This window comes from Ctenocephalides felis, unplaced genomic scaffold (assembly GCF_003426905.1).
Source record: "Ctenocephalides felis isolate EL2017-DRISC unplaced genomic scaffold, ASM342690v1 CF-g0.4_SCAFFOLD_01492, whole genome shotgun sequence".
In the NCBI taxonomy this organism is placed as follows: Eukaryota; Metazoa; Arthropoda; class Insecta; order Siphonaptera; family Pulicidae; genus Ctenocephalides; species Ctenocephalides felis.
The window spans coordinates 9,408,080-9,432,109 of NW_020537646.1; the positions used below are offsets into that span (position 1 = coordinate 9,408,080).

Consider the following 24,030-nt stretch of genomic DNA (forward strand, 5'->3'; position numbering starts at 1 on the left):
TATATTATTTCGATTTCCTGTAAGAACTAGAGCTTTCTTTTATAGAAAATGAAAGTGAAGTGTAGAAAAGGCCATTAGCTTTAACGAAGACTTCTTTTAAAAACACCTCCGAGCAATTCTATTGAACAAATTTGCATAAAATATGAGGTTTAAATTAATTATATTAAATAATACTCTTGCTCTTACATGAAGAAATAATATTTTTGTATTATCATTTTGTACAGCAAACTACGGTAAACGTAAGGTTCAATTATTTATTGTCTGCATAAATAATATAATTTTACTTATTTAGTAGTACAATATTACCATTGTTCCTAGCTAGATGTTTAAATCAAAATGAAATTTATTTTTATGTATATATATATACGTATATATATAATATACATAAATCTTATATTTTTCACAAGAATATCTTGAAACCCAATACCTAATTATTTATAATAATTACTTTTATTAAAAATAATTTAATACTCAGCCGGGCGCTACTTTTAACAATTACACCATTAAACGCTCTATGTCTTGTTAGATTAGAAAATATTTCACCATCATTATTAATAACTTTCTATTTTCAACAAATTTATTCTAATTAATTAAGAAGATTAAATTAAAGTCTAATCTTCTCAATTGTGTGTATATTTTAAGCTAAATTGAATTAATTTGAGTTACTCAGGCTTCTTTCTGATTTTGAAATTATTTTTGCCCGACGGAGCTACATAAATAATTTATTTCAGTTCACATTTAAAGAAAAGCTAAATAATTGTAAAATAATTAACCGTAGGCCGGCTCATACCACATACATTATCGCAATATTCGATTACAAACTTTATAAGAATATATAAAAGAATATGCTTTCAAAAATATTGATATTATGTGTAATAAAATTCTCATGAGTTACGTTAAATTTTCTTCGATTTGGATATTATCCTATATATTCATTTAAGTTTTACCATGTGTTAAAAACGATCGACGTATGAAATAACGGTATTTTGTGCAACATGTATGTGCAAATATATATAAACTTGTAAACTTAAATCATTTTGTAAATTGCAGACTAAATGAAACAGTTTTGTTAAAATGTAATATGAAAGACAATCCGAAGCGTCCATTTCTCCATTTCCCATATAGTTTTATAAGCTATATGTTACATAGAAAGATTTATGTACTTATTTAAAATTTTAAAAAATAATTTAATTAAATTGCGCTATATTGTGTAAAATCGAAATTTAATAAAAACAAACACTGAATATGATTCAGATAACGACAGAATTTTAATTGAAATATTACAATATTATTGATCTTCATTTTTTCTATATTTCCGAACTATTACTATATTAGAATTCAGCCCTCTTTCTGGTCTAACCAGTGTCAATGACAAAATAAAAATAGAGCAACAAACACAACGTTATCTTTATATTTATTATGATATTTGACAAAAAAAAGTATTGTTCAAATCTAATTATAAGTCTGACCAGCAGCTAGTTCTTACTAAGAGCACGATGAATATATAACAAATGTTAACTATAAATTAGACAGATAAAATAAAAATTATCAATTACTACGTTTAAAATTATTTAATGGTTTATTAACAGTATGACAAATAACATATATAAAATAGAATAATAATCACAGCACTAGAGTTAATACTTTTTAATGAATAGTGAACGCTTCGAAATGCACTTTACACAATTTTTATCATTCAAATTATATTTTGTATAACAACTATGCTATATAAATCTTCAAACTAATACAATGCGAATTGACAATATAAATTATTAAAGTTTAATTTTAAATTACTATTTGGTATTGTGTTTGTATATTAGAAAAATATACATATAGTGCGATGTAGTTAATTGATCAAGGTAATGCTAATTAGATACAAAATTAATCATTTTATCGGCAAAATAATCAATTATTTTATATAATAATTAGTTTGGTTTCATAATTATCACAATCGGATGTTTATTAACAAAATATTACGATTAAATATTATTCAAATAAGATTAAATTTATTCAGTTTCTAGGAATTGTTAAGTATTCATGGTATATTGACTGTGTAATCTTCAAAGGATTAAATTTCAAACAAGACGGCGTGCACAGATAGTTATCTAAATTTTATTTAATTACTAAGCAATTCCTAAATCAGATCTATGTTTTCATTTATTATGTCATCGACAAACCGCTAAATCATTAACAACTAAATATTCCAGATTAAAATAATAGCGGTAAAATACATATATTATCATATCACAACTTTATTAGTTAATAAATACCTACGCTATGTTGGAAATGGTAAAGATATACGAGATGTTAATGAGAATTTATCAAGTATCTAATCGACTATAAAGACCGGAGAACAAAATCAGCGATAACGTTTAATAGCGACTAAGTGCAAGTAAATAAAACTATCACTATATAAATTACGTCAATTATCATATTATCTCTTGCTTTTACATGCAAATCATAATTTTTGCTTTTTCGACATCGACGGCCACAACATCAGTCGTAAACAATGAATATCATGTAATTGTGCTTTTATTGAACATCACCATATTATAACCGAAAATATCTCAGACATTTGTCATAATAACTAACTAATTAACTAATTACAATATAAACAATTAATTCTTTGTACTATTTTACATCTATTCGCATACCTTTCCCACTCTGCTAAGTTAAGCGCGCTTTGCACGGAACATGAGGTACTATTTTATTCGGCTCAAACGCATTCGCATGCATAAACTTACTAAACTTAAACTTAAACTTAAACCATTCACACGTTTACTATGTAGGTATATGCAATGTAAATATACGTACACACATATTTATCATACATATATACAAACATACACGCATGCACATACCTATACATGTGCAAAACATGTATATATGCCCAGGTGTATGTATACACATATTTATATATGCATACCGGCTATACATACATTCACACGCACACACACATATATACATACATATATATATACACGTATATATATACACGTATATATTACATGTACAAATATAATATCAAGGTATACTTCTCAATAATGACTAAACAACATTCGACTCGAGAATGAGACTGATTGAACTCGGCGAGGATCTCGAAGGTGTTGTTCGAGTCTTCTTCAGAAATCCATGACTTCCATGCGAAAGCGCTTCGCGTCGGCGGGCGAGAGACGCGCGATCGAGTTGCGGTTCAGCATCGTAGGCGGCTCGTCGTCGTCGCTGTCCTGGCCGACGGGGCCGTCGGGCTGCGGCCGAGAAAAGTCATTCTCGTCATCGTCCTCTTCCTGCGAACCGATAGAATAGACAGAATTCGACGAAATTATTAGATACTCATTGTACAGACGTAACTGATTTTAGATTCGGATTTATATACAGGTAGCCCGAGTACTAGGACTAATCGTAAGTACGACAAGGTTACGTTCCAAAAAATTAAATAAAACATGCCAGATATTATAGTTAATTAATAAAAATTAATATATTAATTAGTATATTAATTGAAAGGAGAGGAAAAGAAAATATCATTTAATTCGCTTATTATATATATTCAGGGCCGGTTCTGCCTTGCATGCGATGCATGCAAAAAATGCGGGCACCCGCCTTAGGGGGCGCTAAATTGAGTTTTAGAAATTAAATTTATAATATATTATTTATATTTTTTATTAAAATTTAGAATATTTAATAAATTATGATAATTTAACTTAACTAGGGATACTGAGACAGAAAAAGCATATTTATTTTACATTGTGATATCAGTAGAAACAATTAACCGATTAATAACTGTACAAATTAGTAAATAACAGCTCTGTTTATTGCTTAATCTACTTATTCAATTTTTTCTTTGTTTGTTACCGTGGAATCGAAAAAGAAATTATCTAGTGTTCAATCCATAAGCGGAAACCTGCGAAAGATTATTGAGGAAAAATTGCGAGCTAATTTGCGATAACTTGTTAAAAAATATAAATACATTATGGCATATTTATTCCGAGAAATTGAATTGTAGCTTTTGTTTTTGTTGCAAATGTTTCGCATCTGATGAACTTTGAATGTTGAAGTCATGCGTGATAAGGTTATGAAAATGGAATGAATGGAAATATAAAAAATTTACTCTGGAACAAAAATCTTAAGTTTCTTTTTATACCTAGTGGTGTCCATACTCTAAATTTAATAAATATTAACTTTGCAGAAATAATACATATCAAACATAATTAGTTTTTTTTTCAATATAGTTCGTGATATGTGTTATTTCTTTGCTTCTTTTACTGATTTTAAGACAATACTTCCAAAATACGTTAAAAATTTAACTTTAAAACAACAAACTGATTCTCTGAATATGACGGGAATCCAAGGATAAATACAATTCGGCTCCTACGATATCAATAAGGAGAAGTTTATGACCCAATTTTGGATATTGTGAATAATGAAAAATTAAATTAAATTAAAATTTAAAAAATCCAACACGAAATACGAGTGTTATAGTTGAAAATGAAAAGCTAGTTTATTTAGCTCTCTTGGCATGATTTGCTCAATAGAATAAATCGCACAAAAAATAAGTAAAATATTTCAAAACCCAAATATTAAAATTGCTAATAATCGAAAATTTAAAAATATTTGAATCGCCTCGATTTTCTAAATAAATTTAAAATCAATGTATTTTATACGCTTCTATATTATATCTAATTTTTAGTGTACTAAATTCAGAATATTTAAAAATTATTTATAAAAAAATATGTAACTATTTATATGATTTTAATGATAAACTGTTAAAACAATTAAAATTATTAGGGCGGGGGGCGCTAGAAAAAATGTTGCATACGGGCGCTAAGGACCCTAAGACCGGCCCTGTATATATCATAAATAATATTAAATTAATTAAATGATATTTTCTTTCCTTTTCCTTGTTTTTTGTCGAAAAATGTCAAATACCTTTGTACCTTTGTACTTTTTATCAAGTTTATTGAGCTTTTTGTTTGTAGAATTCACTAATTTTAAATTAGATAAAGTTTGCTTTTATTAAATTTTACTAAATATATTATCATTTAGATTTTTGCTCAATTCTCGAACTGTGCTAGAGTAAATTCGAAGTGAATTACTGTGTTATACGGGGGTTACCTGCATATTTATATATTATTGAATCCGATACATTTTGCCGGACTGATTGTGAGTTATTATGTATGAAATTGTTTTAAGAAAAACTGAATATGTATTGCAAAGTTATGATGTTAGTATTATACTGTCTTCAATAAGAATTCTCATTATACTATAAATATAAATACATTCATATATAAAAAATTACTATACGCATGCATTAAGATTTATAAAAAAATAATTAGGTACTATACATATGAGCTTGAATTAATAGTCTTTTATTTTATAGTAATTGTATCTAGTGATATAAAAATATAAATTAAAATTCTCATGATAGTAACGACAGAAAAAATTGCGTATTTAGTAATTTTCATGCATTCATAGCTCAAGAAAGTAGTCACTGCATTAATAAAAATGAATTAAACATTTTTCATTGTTAAAAAAAATTTGGTGTAATATAGTTCATTCGTTGATTTTGATTTAATTTACAAATATGCGAATTCAATCCACCAATTTTAATTCGTACCAGTTAGAAAATGTGTTTACAGAGAGCATGCTTTTAAAATCACATTATTTGATAGAATTATAGAATTAAATAAATACAACACATACAACTATTATTCGACATGCAAAAAATTATAGGCGTTGCGAGTTGCACTAAAATTGAAATGAATCAAAATTAATAAAATCGCATGTGAAAGCATTCCAATTACACATACAAGGTTTCGCTATTCGTAAAAAAATAATTTGAATAAATGAGAAAAAAACTAAAGAAGTACCATTATCAATCGACCGCAATCAAAAAATGTTATTTACCGTTGATATGATGTTAGTATTAGTGATTTCTCCTCCCCGACGAAGTAACTCCTTGGGCCTACAACTTCAACATGTGTAGTATTACGTCAATTCTCAGGATAATTTATTTTACACAAGATAAACCCCACAAAACAAATTAAATTTAGGAAAACTTAAAGTCGTATTCAGTACAGTTTATAGGAAATCAATAAATATTATATTTACATTTAGAATACGAGCAAGAATTACACGCTTTCTAATTATTCGCTGTAGTTAATGTAATCTATGACAATGTGCAAATTACGAATTATTAAACATATAAGTTCAATTAATCAATTCACACAAAATCTATTTTGATATAACAACCCCTAACATTAAATAGTAAGAAAAAAAATCTAAAAATTGAAATAAACTTTTGTTTAAATATGTTAGTTTCTACATTTATTATTATTAGTATTATTCCAATTTATGTTTTGATCAATATCTACTTAATACAATGCGATATTTATTATCTAGGTCAAAAATTGTATAATAATAACTCAATATTTTGTGTTTTTCAAATGGGGTTTATCTTTTGACTTCGTTATTAACTTTTTCCAATTAACTTACATCAAAATCGCCTATAGTGAACCGTGTAATGTTCATATCCTGAGGTGTTAAATCTGGGCTTATAACCTTCAGAGCAGCATTGGAAAAATAACACATTACATGAAAATATTTGAATATAAAACATGTATAAAAATATTTTATGCTATGGATTTCTAATTGGTCATCCTTGTTTGTATAAAAAATGCGAAAAATGATCTATTTCTTTGGCGATATCTTTACGTTATGTCAATAAATTCGCGGAGAATTTGAATATTGCAAAAAGCAGTTACTTAGAAAACTAATTGTAAGTAAATATAAGAAATATTGGTTTTACAGTTGTGATTTATTGTTAGTCGGGTGGCAGGTTAGCAGGGACAAAACATGCGGGATTAAAATGAAATGTTAACAGCAAGTAAACAAATTGTCAGAAAATATTAAAAAGCCATAGAAATAGAAACAGTTATTTAAAAAGTAACATAGATGTGCTATGCTAACAGAACAGAATTGTAAGATATATTCGTATCATAAAATTTTGGATTTGATAACATTTTGGCATTTAAACGCCTGTGCTCTGCTTCAAAAATTAAACAACTTATAAGGTCTATCAATGACCATATAGTGCACATCAGTAACCCGGGGACTAAGACATTTTAATTTCAAATATCAATCTCTTTAAACTTACATCATCTTCGTCGATCATCTCCTTCGTGGAGGCTGTTGTCTCGATCCTCCTGATCGATCCTTGATGGATGTCGACATCCAGTTTGAGACATTGACAACGTCGCATGAAGAAGACGACCGGCATCGGCAGGACACCAGCACATATCATGCAGACAGCTATCGACATCACCCAGCCAGGATACGAAGTCGGTACCACCGCACCCTGGGAAAAATTAGGCTAAAATTAATATTCAGGAACTGAATTTATGGTAATTCAATAGTAATAAAAATATATGTACGATACATGATATAATCAACGACTAAACTAATAAAATATCTCAAATAATAAAGTAATTTAATGCATGACTTAGAAAGCGCAACATTAATTTGCACTAAAAATAAATTATCCGATTGTGATTACACGATTTAAGCTTTGCTTACAAAAGACATGGTATATTGATTATTTATCGCTATAAATACTAAAAGCACGTCAAGTTTATCCCTGTTAGATTTCAATCATATGATTTTATGTGAACCATCGAGAATACTAGTTTAAATACTAGTGCTACAGGATATTTGGCAAACTGTGGATCGTCTAAATATTTGAAAGGCATGAGTTTTGACAGGTGTTACTTGTTTATGGAAGCTATAGAACTTCAAACCAGAATATATACTTCTGATTAAAATACATCATCTAACGCTGAACTGAAATGTTTCAATATATCGTAAAATTATTTATATATTTATATTGATATTTACCAGTTCTGCGCTCCATGCTTGATACTTTGGATTTTCGATAATCATAAAGACTATACTCGATACCAAGATGACCGTCATTATAACCGGACCAATATATCGCCAAGTGATTTGCCAATACATTCCAGGCCGATACCCTGTCATTTCATAGATATCATTTGTAAACCTAGAAATAATATTACGATAGTGACATCAATAAAATTTTAAACTTTATCACACTATAATATAAATCAATTATTGCAAAATTTATTTAAATCGATATTTTTGAGAAGTAATATCTTTTAAATAAGCGATAGTCGAAGAACACTTTTGTTTTACTGTAGTAGCTGGTTTATGATATTAATATATTGTAATATATTTTAATTTTATCTATGCTTACTTCTCATGGCCGTATACATATATGACAGAAATCATTTCCAACAAAGCCACCACGACAAGTCCAATAGTTCCCGCAAAAGAATCGAACATTTTCAGCCAATATTCACCTGCGCCGGTCGTAAATATTAAACCGACCAGAAAGCAGAAAACGCAAACCACACCTGTTGAATAATAATAATCATTAAATTGATACAATATAATAATAAATAATCTAATAAATTAACAATCGATTTGAAATAATTACTTAGACTATTGATTAATGTAAATTTTCGAATAAAAAAAATTATACCTGTTACATAAGGTTTTCGTATCCTTTTGAAAATTTCGATATCGAAAATTGTACAAAGCATTCCTTCTAAAATACCAATTTGTGAACCTAATCCCAAAGATAACAACATCATGAAAAAAATCACAGCCCAGAATGGCGCTCCGGGTAATTCGACAATTGCTTGAGTAAAGACTATGAACGCCAGGCCCGTGCCTTCTGCAGCCTGAAAAATAAGAGATTAATTCAAATTAGGATTGATGGTTAAGGGTTTCAACCTGAACAGAGATTTATTGAACAGTAAGTTTTCTTTAATATATTCGATGTTGTTTATCTGATTTTCTATCTGAAATTTAAAATTACATACATTGTCCAGTTGAGTGGCGAGACTGCATTCTTCCAAGTCCCAAGCCTTCGTTTCATTGCCTCGCGCCAGTGCGTTTGCCATTCCCGCCTCATATTCGGCCTGACTGACATTTCGAGACGGGAGGATATCATGGGCAAAAAGAATGCCCTTATTTCTAAAATCAACAAATCATTATAAACAAAATTTTACTTTCTCATTACAAGCATCATTTATTTTCATTTTGACTAAGACCATGCGCATTCAGATTGATAAAGTATAGATTATCGTTTTTCTCCTGCATCTTGTATTTTTTTGTTTTTTATTATGAATATGTTATGTAACACAATTTTGACTGAAAAAACTCTCAAAGTCGCCGAGAAATCACGTTTAATTTTTTTATCCCACTCGTTGCGCAATACATACATATCTCGCCAAGTTTTGAGTTATATTATGAAATATATGCCTTTAAAAATAGATTGTCCTATGGTATGAAGAGATTGATTACATATGATTGTAAAAGAATATTATTCAGCTTAAAAAATTTAAATTTAATAAAATGTGTAAATTTATAGAAAATAAGTTTTTTGATTTTAAAATGTGGTGCAGGACAGTAAAAGATAAGATTAAGGCTAAGGCAGAAATCAAATAGCACTTCATCATTCTTTTGAGACAGATCATTTAATTAATTATTATGATTTCAAGTTCGGTCTATGATTTTAATATTTGCTGTTCGTTGAAGTTTAGTATATTAATTAATTAAATTGATATGGCGTTGCTTGCTGAATTTTGTGTGTTTTATTCAAAATTACACCGTAATAATATTAGATGTAATATTTTTTGATTTAAGAATACTGCATCATATTTAAAATTCTATATTTCACTAAATTAAGATGACCTACTATTTAAATGTGCGTGCCAGCATTGTATTATATCTTAAGTCCTATCAATAGAATCAATACTCACACATCGATACACCTGTCGACATTCGTCATCGCTTTGAAACCGAGGATGGCGAAAATGACGAGGCTGGCGTAGATCGCCGTCAGAGCGTTGCAGACGGAAACCAATATGACGTCCCGCACGCAATTGTTCTTCGGCGTGTTGTAGCTGCCGAAGGCGATCAGCGAACCGAAAGCAAGGCCGAACGAATAGAACACTTGCGTGGCAGCATCCAGCCACACGGTGGGATCCAACAACTTTTCCACCTTAAACGAACATCATACTCAATTATGTATATAATAAAAATACATGCATTTTCAATTCGATGTTTAATTTAAATTCAATCATTCAATCAATTTCAAAATGGTAATAAACATTTTAATACTGGCCAATTTTTATCTTCCACTATACTTATAGTATATTAACTAAGAATATCTGAATAACATAAGAACACAAATATTACAAGTATAATTAGAGTTATTATTCATTAGAGTTCATCAAGAATGCATTAAAATCTGCTTCACTAACTTAAACAATAAACTGTTGAAAATGACATTAAATTGAACAAGATTATGGATAACAACATGCCAATGTATTATATAATTTTAATTTTTAATTAAAATCTGCAAATTGCGTTATCCTAATACTAATGTTAAATTTCATAAATCATATAACTATAATAAATACAACATTAAGTAACACATTAACACCTTACCTTAGGTGTATACATGTGTATAAGACCAGCACTAGCTCCTTTTAGAGTAACTGCGCGTATGAAGAAAATTGTTAACACTACATATGGAAACAATGAAGTAAAATACACCACCTGAAAAAAAAACAAAAATAAATATTTAAATAAATCATCAATAGATTTTCAAAAATGATTCCGCTTACCTTTCCAGAGCTCTGTATACCCTTCATGACGATGAAGAAGACCACCGTCCATGAAAGCAGCAGGCATAGAACGATCCACCACTTGATGCCGCCGCTGTCGTCCATGGAGGGCGCAGCGTCCAGCGTCGTCCGGTACCAGAAGTACGCGGTTTCCGAAGATCGCGCGCACTCCGCGACGTCCGTGCCGTTTATTTGCGGACACGACGACCACGGCAATGGAGACTGGCAACGGAAACAAATACATATTCATCATACAAAACACATTTGAAAAATGATAGCAAATTTAAAATTTATCGAGCCGGAGAAATAATCTCACTAAATGAAAATTGAAAAGTCAATTGCAAATAAACAATTAAATTTCAATATTAAATTATATATAAGGTCCGCCAAATTACTTTGTTCTTAGGTTAGATTAAGCAGCCCTTCTGTGTACTCTGCAATCTTTGCATTTCACTTTCAAATAAAATAAGTGAAAATATTTAGTGATTTTTTAATAGAATTTTCAAACAAAAAGAAAATTGGCAAAATATTCAGTAGATTTTTAAAGGAATTTTTCAAAAAAAGCTAGTTGGCGGACCCTATATATATATATATATATATATATATATATATGTATACATTCCTGCTCCCTACGTAATATTTCGTTGTGTATATTCTACATACTATAATAAACTTATAGAAAAGGCTTTGAACTATTTCCAATTGGCTGCAGAAATCGTAGACGTCGATACACTATTAATATTACCGTTAAAAATAAATCACTTTATTACATTTATCACTATCAAGCAGTAAATTAATAATCTAAATAATTAATAATCTAAATAGTCTATTTAAGTAATTAATAGTCTAAATTTCTGAACTAATGGGATTGTCAAAGGTCTTAAATTTGTTGCTTCAATATTTTCAATATTTCTGATAAATATGAATGATATAAAAGCTAAAAATCTGTATATTAAATTGTTTATTTATAACACTTTATGAATAAAAGTGTAATTAAGTGATTGACGTATAAAAATTATAAGTTGGTACAGCTTATTGATTTTCTGGTGGTTTTATTGCTGCTGTGATATTAATTGACTCTGACAAAGACCACTCTCGCAATAATATTAGATGGTATATTAGCACTTTGCTTGATTTTTATTATCTTGATTATTATTATATTAAAGACTATGCACACACACGCACACATTTAGACCTAAATTTGGTTTAAAAGATGATCAATTAGTACTTTAGTAGTTTGTTTTTCCCTATTTCATCATTAAATTTTACAAAATAAGATACATACTAATTAGCATTACCTACAGTATAAAATGTATTAACATTTATATAACTGTCACAAAGGGTTACTGAATTAATTAAAATTATTCTATTCTATAATAAAATAATAATTTTTTTTTGACAGAAACGCCACAACATTGTAACTAAAATTTGTGATTAACGTTTAATTTGTCTTTTATCGGTATATGTAATAATTATCCAAATATAGTTTTTCTGCGTATTTTTATTACAAAGGTTGAAAGAATGATTGCACATAAGGCCGCAGAGGCGTAAATTTGTAAGCAAACACGTAAACGATTATCGGGGTCTTAATTATCGTCTTAAAATAGAAGTATTAGACTAATGGAAAAGTATTCTGTTTAAAATAAGTCTATTAAGAATTTAAACTCACCTGAAAACTATTAAACAAATAGTAAAAGCACCATGTTATGATAACGTTGTAGTACAATGCAACGAACAATGTAACAATACAGCTGGCAATGCCGATTCCACCCAACCTAGATTACAAAAAATCGTAATGGTAATTATAACGATAAAATAACCATAATATTATTCAATGCTAAATATGAATTAATCATTAAAACAATAATAAATCTACTTATAAGCACTCAAGGTTAATTTGCTATTTGGTAAATATTAGGCAATTATTTTCACTGCATCATATATACAATATTTTTTTATATAATTTACATGTTATTTTAATTAAACTTGATATTTTTTATAATTAGCACTAAGAAATGTGTTTGCAATAAAATCATGCGTCAAGTCAAGACAATTTTTGTTTAACCTTATTATTAGTAGTGAACGGGCTGTCTAATATTCAGAAATACTACAATTTGAGCAGAAATCCTCAATAGTTATTTTAGTTACTTATTAATCTAGTTCATAAGATAGATTCGGACCCGAAAATCAGCGAAATTAAATTTCGTATGTTGTTAAATTATTCAAGCTTCTATAAAATTATTTACAAATTCTTGTATTTTATGCAATATAACAAGATATTCTATATGCATGTTGCTAGACATTTTATTCCTTCAACTTACCAGGGGTGTATTGTATTCCAGACTCCGAGAGACCCCAGCCTCATTTTCTGGCCTATGCCCAGTTCTATTAAAAATAGAGGAATGCCCTCTAATATTAACATTATCATAAAGGGTATGAGAAACGCACCTGAAAAAAAAATAATGATTTTCAATTTAACATAAATATGATTTTTTTAGCCTATGTTAAGTGAAAGTGTCATATGCACAAATAAAACATTCTGATATTTTTAAAATACCTAAATCATTATTCATGAATTTATGTCTTTGAGTCTATTTTTGAATCTGGAAGTTTGCCAATAAGCAAAAAAATAAATTTTCCTAGAGATGGACATGCTCGAGGCGAAATGCCGAATGTTGTTTGAATGGAATAGATATCGACCAGGATATGTTACAATGTTGATGATTGATTATTTTTATTTTGACAAATTATTTCAAACTAGAAGCAAGTATTATAAAAGCCCAAGAACGATATTAACTTCTTGCTTTAGTCATCCATAAACAGTGAAAATATACAGAAAATGTAGAAAAGATGTTAAAAAAGACAATATTTTGCAGAAACTCGAGTTTTAACATCATTAGACAAAATAATTATTTAAATGAAACTAAGAAAATATATGAAAATACAAATCTTTATTGAAGTATCATTGAACAGCTTTTATTCTAATCATAAAACTAAAAATACTTTAAGGAACCATCAAATTTTATTGCAACTAATAAACACGAAGATGATTCATATATCATATTAGTAATGAGAAATCTAAAATAAATTACGTCACCAATTCAAATCTGCCCTACTGCCCTAAGGTCAAATAGCGTAATTGACCCATGAAATAATAAAAACCAATTACATTTTTATTCTACTATTATTATTTCTATCAAAATTTGTTTCTTCAAATACAAGATTTAATTAACGTTTGTATTTATTATATAAGCATTTATTATTTCACTAATTAGAATTATTTTAATATTGCAGAATTTTAATTAGTAGTCGCATGTTGAAAAAGAGTTTAAATTAATAATTCACGCTTCAGCTCCACCCAAGATTATATAGCTAACGTTAAATTATTTGATTATTATAATTCGCTTGTATTAATTTATATATATATATATATATATATATATATGTGTATATATATATATATATATATCAGGGATAGGAATTTACTCGAATTCTGTATGAAAATATTTTACTCGAAATATTATAAATTTGAAATTCACCATTACGAAACGTCTGGCAAATCACATCAAGTATTTGATTTCAGATTATTTACTATTTCCAAATTCACATTATTAGCAATTTAATTTAACAATAAAACTACCATCTCTAGAGTATGGAATGGTAAAGAAATTCATTGTCGTTTCAAGACAATTTGTTAGACTCATTTCTACGTCGGAATACTGTAGGGTTGTTTTATATATGTTTGTAAAAGTAATAAGGGAACAACCAGTACTGCTGAATTAACCAGCAAGAGAGTAAATTCTCATAAATAGAGAATATACACATAGGATATATACACGAATTTACTTGTTCGATGTTGAAAAGTTCTACGAATACTAAGGGAAAGTCTTGAGCACACTAAAATGGGTGTCATGGTTAAATTTCATGTTGGAGATTTTTTTTGTTCTTAGAACAAGGTACTTAAACACTTTTAAGTACATAAACAACGAAAACCTGCAAGAAGAACCTAATAAGCGTTTATAGTCCTAATGTTCTGCATTGCTAATAAATTACATGTACTTATTACTTTATGTATACTTGAATAATCATAAAATAAAATATAAATTATGTTTTAATGTGAGATAGCTATAATTATTGCACATTCTTATGATTTTTAAATTATATACAACATATATACAGTATTTAAAATTCAGTTTATAAAAAATATAGTTCTCCATAAAAATAGGTTCAGAGACAGTTCGATCTATAAATTTTATATAACATAAATAAATATATATTCCGGCATACTTGTAAGAAAATGTTAGTAGAACTCGACAACTTTATCTTGCAAATTAATGAAACCTACAATAATAAGACGACCTTAAACTTCAACCGAGTAAAATATTGCAGTAGGCAAATATTTGACCTCGTCAAGCTGGACAATTATAAGTGAGTTTATTAAGATTTTAGACCAGAGATCTACATCATCATATGATGTTGGCGTTGCCAAGCAAATTCACAATATTTTGCCTTCTTTGTATAAACGATTTAGTTGGTTTTCAGTTAATTGTGGTAGTATAGCAACTATTACAATTACGATAAAGAAAAATAAGAAAATAGTATTTATAAGAAAGTCCGCTTACTAATGATTGTTCAGACTACTCTGCAATATATATATTTTTTATTTATAGTACTTTTCAATACATGTTTCAACACATTTAAGGATGAATTACGAATGCCCGAAAATATTCATTATTCATAAAGCTATAAATTTTAACAAAACGTAACGCCATATGTATCCAAAATTGATATGCATTTAAGCTTTTATCTACACAATTATTTCGCATTATTTAAAAATGTTTTCCATTTTAACGATTAGATTATTTATTAGAAGATAATCCATATTATATCGTTGATAAATAATGGTAATACAAAATAAATTAATTTTGATAAATAATTTTTATTAAAGAAACAGATATTGCTATTATTATATTCATCATCTAGCACTGAACTAATATGATGAAAAATTTACTGAATTTGCATTTCAACTTCAAATATTTCTGGAGACCGGTTTGAAAACAATTTTTATGGAAACCTTAAACTTATATGAAAGGGTTGTCAACGAACCCTTTCTGTATTTGTTGATTGTTCCGGTTTGCGAAAATAATCCTCTGTAAAAATTGCTTTAGTGCACACACACACATATATACATATACATATACATACATATATATATATATATATATATATATGTATATATAATACACGTATGTGTTTATATTAGTATTTTATTTATATATCTACCAACAAATCGTTAAATCTTTCATTAGGATGTTTGGAAAGTTGTGAGTAAATTTTACTTGAATTGGTTACATTTATCATACCAATTAGTTATTTTAAGTAATTTTACTTAAGATGGCCTATGCAGTCTGTTCTGATATTTACTATTATTTATTTGAATATGAATTTCCAATTGGATGTTGAAAGTTGAATTTTTCAACTTCTATCTAAATCAAATAATTTTAATAAATAATATAACAATGAGAGCATCTCGAATTTACTTCTGTTCTCTGAACTGCCTTGCATCATTAATAAAGTTATGATTTTCGTCTATATATAAATCACATGACCTCGGTAAATGTCAATTGCATATGAGTGCACCTCAATAAAACTAGTAGATATAAATATTTTTGAATGAAAAACCCTATAATTAACCCTGCTAAGATGTATCCCAACAATTATTCACAAAAATCGATTATACACAATTCATTCTTGGGGTACTATATAAAAATATCAAAAATATTTTATATTTGTTTATTCATTATTATATTTTAATAAAAACGATGCTGATGAGATAAAGAATATTTTTTACAATTTGACTTCAAACAGTAATCACTTTGGAATTGATTATTTTTTTACTATAGTTAGAAGAAATTTACTAGTTCAATTAAATAGAAGTTTATGCATTTATAACTTGAAGACGGTTGTACAGGTATTTCCTATTTGAACAAATCTTATGTGTAAAATATTAAAAATAAATTAAAAATCTTTGAAATGTTTTAAATCATACAGTGATACCGATAGAATTGACTAGTATGTGATGTAATACTATAATAAATAAATATATATTATTTATAGCTCTAATATAATAATAATTATTTTTCCATCAATAAATAATAATATATATTTAATTTTTTTTTATCACTTCAGATATTCTTCAAGGGCATCTACAGCAATGTATGATATAAAAGTTTAGTTTTTGTTTTTAAATTTTTTGTTATTTCATTTATAAATTTTTTACTTTATTCTGATTGTTACATATAAATTTAATAAAAAAAAAATATAATTTTTATATTTTGGTCAATTATGAAAATGTTTCGAAAAATCTATGTCAACTGTGAAATCAACTTATATTTAATTTCTAACTAGTAAATTTCCAAGCATTTTGAAAATACTCACAACTATTTAAAACTAGATGCTTTACATTGTGCTCTGTTTATAACTTTTGAAGCCAAATTACGTGATTTTTAATGTGAAATAAAAAAAATTGCTTATGATTAAATATACCGATAAAATAGTGAACTTAAGGTTTCGAGAAAAATAGATTTACATACTTTGGGCATGCAACATTCGAGAACTAATCATTAAACTCTCATCAATAAAATGATTACTCTCATTATTCCAAAAAAATATTTATATATGATTTATTTATTAATATTTGATATATTCTCTCATTCAATGACCGCATTATATCTTCTACGTTGCCAAAAGTTGCGTTAGGAAGAAAATGATGAAACTTTATCGATTTCTGTCTGGAGACACGGTATAAACTCATGTTATATTAAAACTATCTTGTTCTGAAACAACATAAGAAACAACCTAGAATCGGATTAGAATCGTGTATCCTTTCGGTTTGGGGATTCAAATTATAATACTTTAAGATATATATATATATATATATATATATATATATATATATATATATATATATATTGATAGTCAAGGATTCAATCAGGCATAAAACTGCATACTATTAAAAGAAAAAAAGAAATATGAAATGATACTGCTGACGTCTTTTGAGAATTCAAATCAATAAAATGACAAAAGTACAAGCATTACGTAATCCTTCTGAAAGAGTATTGTTATATACAAAGATTTCAGTTATGATAAATAAAATTAAAAATATTGCATAATTAAGTTCATCACGCCAGTTTTTCGCAAAAAAAATATGTTTATAAAAATGCACAGTCGAAATTGTGTTTCATTAAGATGAGAAAAAAAGTTTATAGCTTTTGAATTCAATTGTTATAATTTCGTTTATTATACAGATCTTTTGCAGGAAATAAGACACCAAAACAATTCTCCATTCAGTTCGATTCAAATTGTAACAAACACGATTTTCATAATGCAAGATCAAAATGTTGTTGCTTTTTTTTGGAAGGAAATCATATTTTTTAGTAAATTGACACTTTGAAACAAATGTTTGTTACCAAAATTGCTTTAGTTATAAAATATGTAAATATTTGTAAATGAATAAATTTCATGGATACAATACAGATATGTGCACAATATTATTTTATATATATCAAAATCCTTCTAAGAGTACTTCCCCACTATTTTAAAACCAGTTGCTTTTCAATATCGTCGCAATCTCAAGGGCAAACCTGAATTGAATAGGCCGAATTATGAAAATATGAATTTGTTTACATCATCAATCAGACCCATTAAATTTCACACGGGGCACATTTCTTGGATATCGACTGTTGAGATGTGCATGTGCAAAACAACAATGAACAATCATTACAAACGATAATTAAATTTTTAACACCTGGATATGGAAATTTAAAATTCTCTTTGAAAGAGAGGCAGCATTGTTTCAAAAGATAAATAATCGCAAAACAATACTAGACGAGAAATGGCAGACATGTTAGTTGATGTTTTTTTTTATTATTTATTGTTATAACATGAATGAAATCGTTTCATTATCGTCTTACAACATATTCGGAGCAAAAAAAAACTGGCTGCGAATAATTTCATATAGAAACATAATGTGAATATAAGATAGTATTGATGTATCAACACTTACTATGGTTCAATAATATCTAATATTTATAGTCATTAGTAAACAGTTTAAAGTTGTTGGTATTATATATAGAGATATAACTAAGAAACAATAAGATAAACGATTGTCAAAAATTGGAGTAACTAACAACTAGAAATAACGACAATCCTATCGAGGAAATAATTGAAGAATGATTCTTATGACGTATCTAGTTCTGATTCAAAAATTTCCTCTATATACATGAATATTTTTAGTACTGTGCATACATATGTACATATATAAACAGATGTACCGACTTGAGGAATTGTACCAATACAAAGGAAGGACGTGTAGCGCACGCGCTTTTCCGCCAGCCGATGGATAACATATGTGGTCGTGTCGTGTCGTACTCACCACCTCCGTTTTGTTGACACAAATAGGGAAATCTCCAAATGTTGCCCAAGCCGACCGAGTAACCGATAATGGATAGAAAAAATTGCAATTTTCCACTCCATGCCGCTCGGTCGGGATCGCCGCCGGGCAGATCTTGAACTTCGCCGACGGAACCGCCTCGCACGGGACTAAGGACGATCGTCACCCCATGCGAACCGTCGCCTCGTGCACGCGTGTTCAGCGGCGCCAATTCGTGCACGGAACCCTGCACCTTCGAACCACCATCGATTTTCAACGTTATATCGCCCGGTATGTAACGTTCCTGTTGCATTATTTCTTCGTCGATTTATAAACTATCAAACACGAACAACAGCAATTCAAAATCATTCACTTCGAATAGATATAGACTGAACAATAAAATGATTCGAACGATTGAATAATATTCGATTGGATTGGATTGGATTGGATTGGATTCACCACATTCGACAATACAATATTACAATATTACAATAACGATACACTCAATACGATAAAACGCACTTAATTTTATGTCACCTGAATCAAAAATTAATAATTTCATTAAATAATAACAATCACAAATACGAATTACACATTTATATATGTTATCAATCTTATACAGTTCTTATTAGAATCTGTCAATAATTGAAACCGTATCGGGTATTAGAATTAACAATTGCTTAATAGGAAGTTATATTATCGCCGTATTGGTGCGAGCACGTCCATTGAATATCTGCCGTGTTCTGGGCGCGTACTATAACATTTGGCTACGTTATGTAAGTTTTATTGATTTCTGTACTTCTTGTCGGATGACGCGCGGATCGTACTATATACATTTGCGATAGACACAACACTGCGCTCTCCTGCGTTCGGTTGGCACAGGCGCTAGGACTGACAACGACAACGACAACGACACCGAACACTTCGGAATCGGAAGACTGCCATCGGAACGTTCAATGATTCAACCACCCGATTCAGTAAACCATTCGAACGGCAACGACTGAAACAATCCACCTATGATGACTATTTGACCAAACGATGAAACTATTTTCATTTGGGTCTGACGATGTCCGTTGCCGTACGCATTTTACGTTACGACATCAAGTTATTTTGGAAACGTGCAGATGACGCATTACATTGATATGTATCATGTAAACTCCTGACCACTGTAATTGCTTCGAATTCATTTCTAGAAAACGTTTCTGTCAATTGTAAATCAATGCGTGAGCAAAATTTAAAATGAGCGATCAAGTTTAAAATAATCGTTTAGCAAAATAAATCACTATCCTACCCATTTTTCTTCCATTTAAATCCTTCTCTAGATGGAAGCACTAATTTACGCCTGCAGGAGTTGTACATATATATATATATATATATATATATAAATGATGTATATCATTAGCCTGGTTATTATATTGACGATTATTTAATTAATAGATTTTATTACAGAATACAAATATATTATATAATCATTATCCTTTATTATTCTTAAGTTATATATACATAAATGAAGCGCATCATTATCTATGTTTATGTATTTTAGAATAAAAATGTAATTGAGCTGGTTTCTACAGTTTATACAAGTATTATTGTTTATTGTTTGGGCAAACAATCACTAATTTGTTGAGTTAACCATTCAACTCCATTTTGGAGACCTTCGCCCGTTAATGCGTTTGATGAACTAATATGCCATGGCTTGTCTTTTATAGCCTCCAATCCTAAACCTGTACAATAATCAATTATTAATATTTATTATATACACTTTTTTGTTTATTTTACACATAAAACTATTAATTTACCTGAAGCTATTTTTACGCTCGATAAAGCATCGGCGTAATCCATTTTATTCGCAAAAAACAATATTGGTAATTTTCTATTACATATATCTATTACATATATCCGGATGTTGTAGAAGCAAATCTAACTCATCTTTAACGACAACTGTAACATATATGTATTGTCTGATATTATTCATATTTAAAATTAAATTTTCTATTTATATATAGATTTCTAATGGAAGAACTTATTAGTGCAAATCGAACACACACTGATAATTGGACATGATATTACTTATCTATACAATTTCCGCTTCAAAGGGCTTTTCAATAATAGTAATTTATCGCAGTCAACGCGGAAATAAATTGGTCTTCCCTAAATTAGTAAAATAATTAATTATATGTAATATCATTTGAAACTAGGTGTAAGTGGCTTTTTGTTATAAAGCGACTTAAACAATAACAATTGAGATTTAACAACTTTTCAAATTGATTACCGCGTTGATTGATTATATCAATTTTTATCCCGTAGACACACACATACATAATTTTTCCAATTCGGTGTCAAACGTTTCGGAATGACATGAAACGACGAGAAATCATAAAGTAAGCAAATTTTGCGGCAGAAGCTTCATTTTCTTAGGGTAAGTGATTACTTTAACCAATTTCGAAAAGTTTGAATTTCAATAAATATGTAAAAATATTTTATAAACTACAGATTTTACCTAAACGTAGTATATCGCTAGAATCTACAACAAATATAATTCCTTGGCACTTTTTGTAGTAATGTTCCCACAATGATCGGTATCTACCTTGTCCAGACATATCAAAAGCGGTGAACTCCACATTGTTAGCTAAAAATTTAAATAATTAATGCATATAATTGTTATTATAGTATAAAACTTAATATCACTTGTTCATTATCTTCCAATTCCAGAAACAAAAATTAGATCAAATAATCTTATGGACTTCTAATGTAGTATCTTTAAATATTTACTTTGAAATTTCTCCACACTAAATCCGACAGTAGGCACAACGTTCATGGTGCGCTGCTCCTGCGTTTTGAATTTATTAATTAGAGTACTTTTTCCGCTATTATTAAGTCCTATAACTAAAACAGTAACTTCCGATTTGCGCAAACCTAAAATGTCAGCAAGCCGATCAAATAGACCCATGTTGCAGATTCGATATATCGAATCTATAGTGCAACTATTCAAAACCTGGAAAAAAATACTTTGAAATTTATTGTAACTTCAAATCATTATGTCGTATCAACAACCTTAAGTGCTGCAATATGCTTATTCTTACCTATTCCATAGCATCAAAACTATATGGCACAAATATTAAATTGTTGAAGCACATTTTCTTTTCAAGTAAATTCATTGTTTTCATGCTCATGTTATAAAAAATATGAGGTTGTGATTTGTTGTGAAAAATGAGCTTTGACTAATCAATATGGTTGTCAAGCACATTACGCAGCAAACTTATATATAAACCACTAATAGCGACATTGAAATTAAATGAATTTAAGAAAATGCTAAAATACATTTAATTTAATAATTTTGATTCACAAAAACTTAATTTATAACAGTTACAGGTACAAATTAAAAATATAGAAAATGTAGTACGTTAATATATATAATTAGCTGTATTTTTATAAGATTTTGAATTATCTGTACCTACCAACTTAAGAAAAAACATATATAATACAAAAATATTAATTATAATCAATCAATATATATATATATATATATATATATATATATATATATATACTATTTTTTCATCTATTACATAGATAGCATATAATAAACACAGTAATAAAGACAGTGCCATATAATAAACACTTTTCAAAGAGTATTGTAAGTGTAAACATGTATTAGAATATAAAGTTAAATATACAAGTTACAATGTAAAACCCAAGATATATATATATATATATATATATATATGTATGTGTGTGTGTTTGTGTGTGTGTGTGTGTGAATTTATAACAGAAATACATACCGTAATCATTCATGTTTTGTCCTCATTTATGTAAGTTGTTTCATAAATTTCACATTTATGAGTGCTAAAATTGATATTAATACTAATTATAAATTGGCTAAGAAAATCGAAATTACCAGCAGTTTCAGATAATATTGAAATTATTATTAAGAATAGAAAGTATCTGAAAAGAATTTGTCCAAAAACATATTGTCAATATTATTTGGTTTGTTCTTGATCAACAAGTTACGAAAATTTTGTTTAGCTCGTTTGCGAAATTATTAATATAGCAGTAAAAAAATATCTAGATACATCAAACGTATATATTTTATATTTCGGCCTTGGCATAAAATAAATAATCTCTATATCAATGATAAATTAGAGCTGCATTTGTCATGAAATATATAAAAAAAAAATCAAAAAATTATAATGATAAGTTTTCAATTAAAGTTCTGACGCAAATTTCCATTAAATTATACTAATAGCAAATAAGACAGGAAATAATAATAAAACGATCTATTCCTGATGAATCTTCATTCTGTTAATTTATATGTACTGCAAAAGTGAACAATTTATAAGCTCCCAGGCACACATTGATTCGAGCACCGACTCGGTCTGGGCCAGAATTGATTGCGATGATCACAAGAAAGCGAATCAGGTATTATAACTGACATCGATGCAGAAGGATTTCTCATTTTTAACTCACTCTAATTATGTATAAGTGGCCTTTTGCCCTATATGTAATATTAATAATCGACATAATTAATCAATATGAATTAAGATTTAGCTGTTTAAAAAAAATTTGCAATTGTTTATTTCAAAATTGCATTAATACGCGTTTGAATGAATTTTCCTCCAAACTTCAATGAATTTTTATAACTCAGCAATTTTTCATAGGCCTATATTTTTATATAATTAACAATATTTTAAGACAATCTACAACGTTTTGGATATTCTAGAACATTTACAGGCAATCTACAACATTTTCAAAAATCTCTACCGCCTTTCCAAGAGCGTTATTATTTAATTTAACACTACAACATTGCTGCATCAATACATCATAAATATCTTTACAAATACAATATTGCAGAATGTAATGAATTTATTATGTCTATAACAAATATGTGAT

The 24,030-nt window shown here is 28.3% G+C and overlaps 2 protein-coding genes across 3 annotated transcripts; both read right to left on the reverse strand.

Annotated features, from left to right (window-relative positions):
- Window positions 1-2,000: 2,000 nt before the first annotated feature.
- On the reverse strand, window positions 2,001-20,189 carry LOC113369884 (sodium-dependent neutral amino acid transporter B(0)AT3-like). 2 transcript variants are annotated; one of them, XM_026610490.1, is made up of 13 exons: window positions 19,144-20,189; window positions 13,031-13,157; window positions 12,379-12,484; window positions 10,710-10,931; window positions 10,531-10,641; window positions 9,840-10,081; window positions 8,898-9,051; window positions 8,555-8,756; window positions 8,267-8,426; window positions 7,891-8,053; window positions 7,154-7,354; window positions 6,493-6,558; window positions 5,910-5,962 (listed from the first exon to the last, which is right to left on the reverse strand). In XM_026610490.1, exons 1-13 carry the CDS (start codon window positions 19,451-19,453, stop codon window positions 5,924-5,926), a joined length of 2,103 nt encoding a protein of 700 aa, XP_026466275.1. In that variant the 5' UTR covers window positions 19,454-20,189; the 3' UTR covers window positions 5,910-5,923. The 2 variants fall into 2 exon arrangements, with proteins under 2 accessions (XP_026466274.1, XP_026466275.1); XM_026610489.1 differs by lacking the exons at window positions 5,910-5,962; window positions 6,493-6,558 and adding an exon at window positions 2,001-3,287.
- Window positions 20,190-20,733: 544 nt separating this feature from the next.
- LOC113370790 (ADP-ribosylation factor-like protein 6) lies at window positions 20,734-22,090 on the reverse strand. Its single transcript, XM_026611477.1, is given in 5 exon segments — window positions 20,734-20,864; window positions 20,940-21,027; window positions 21,029-21,081; window positions 21,641-21,769; window positions 21,913-22,090. Coding segments are annotated over 5 exon segments (579 nt in total).
- Window positions 22,091-24,030: the final 1,940 nt, after the last annotated feature.

Coding starts and splice junctions, on each gene's coding strand:
- LOC113369884 (XM_026610489.1), bottom strand. CDS start 19,453: ATGCAACAGGAACGTTACATACCGGGCGATATAACGTTGAAAATCGAT. Junction 10,642..10,709: donor GTATACAGAGCTCTGGAAAG/GTAAGCGGAATC, acceptor TTTTTTTTTCAG/GTGGTGTATTTTACTTCATT. Junction 7,355..7,890: donor AAGCATGGAGCGCAGAACTG/GTAAATATCAAT, acceptor AATTTTTCCCAG/GGTGCGGTGGTACCGACTTC.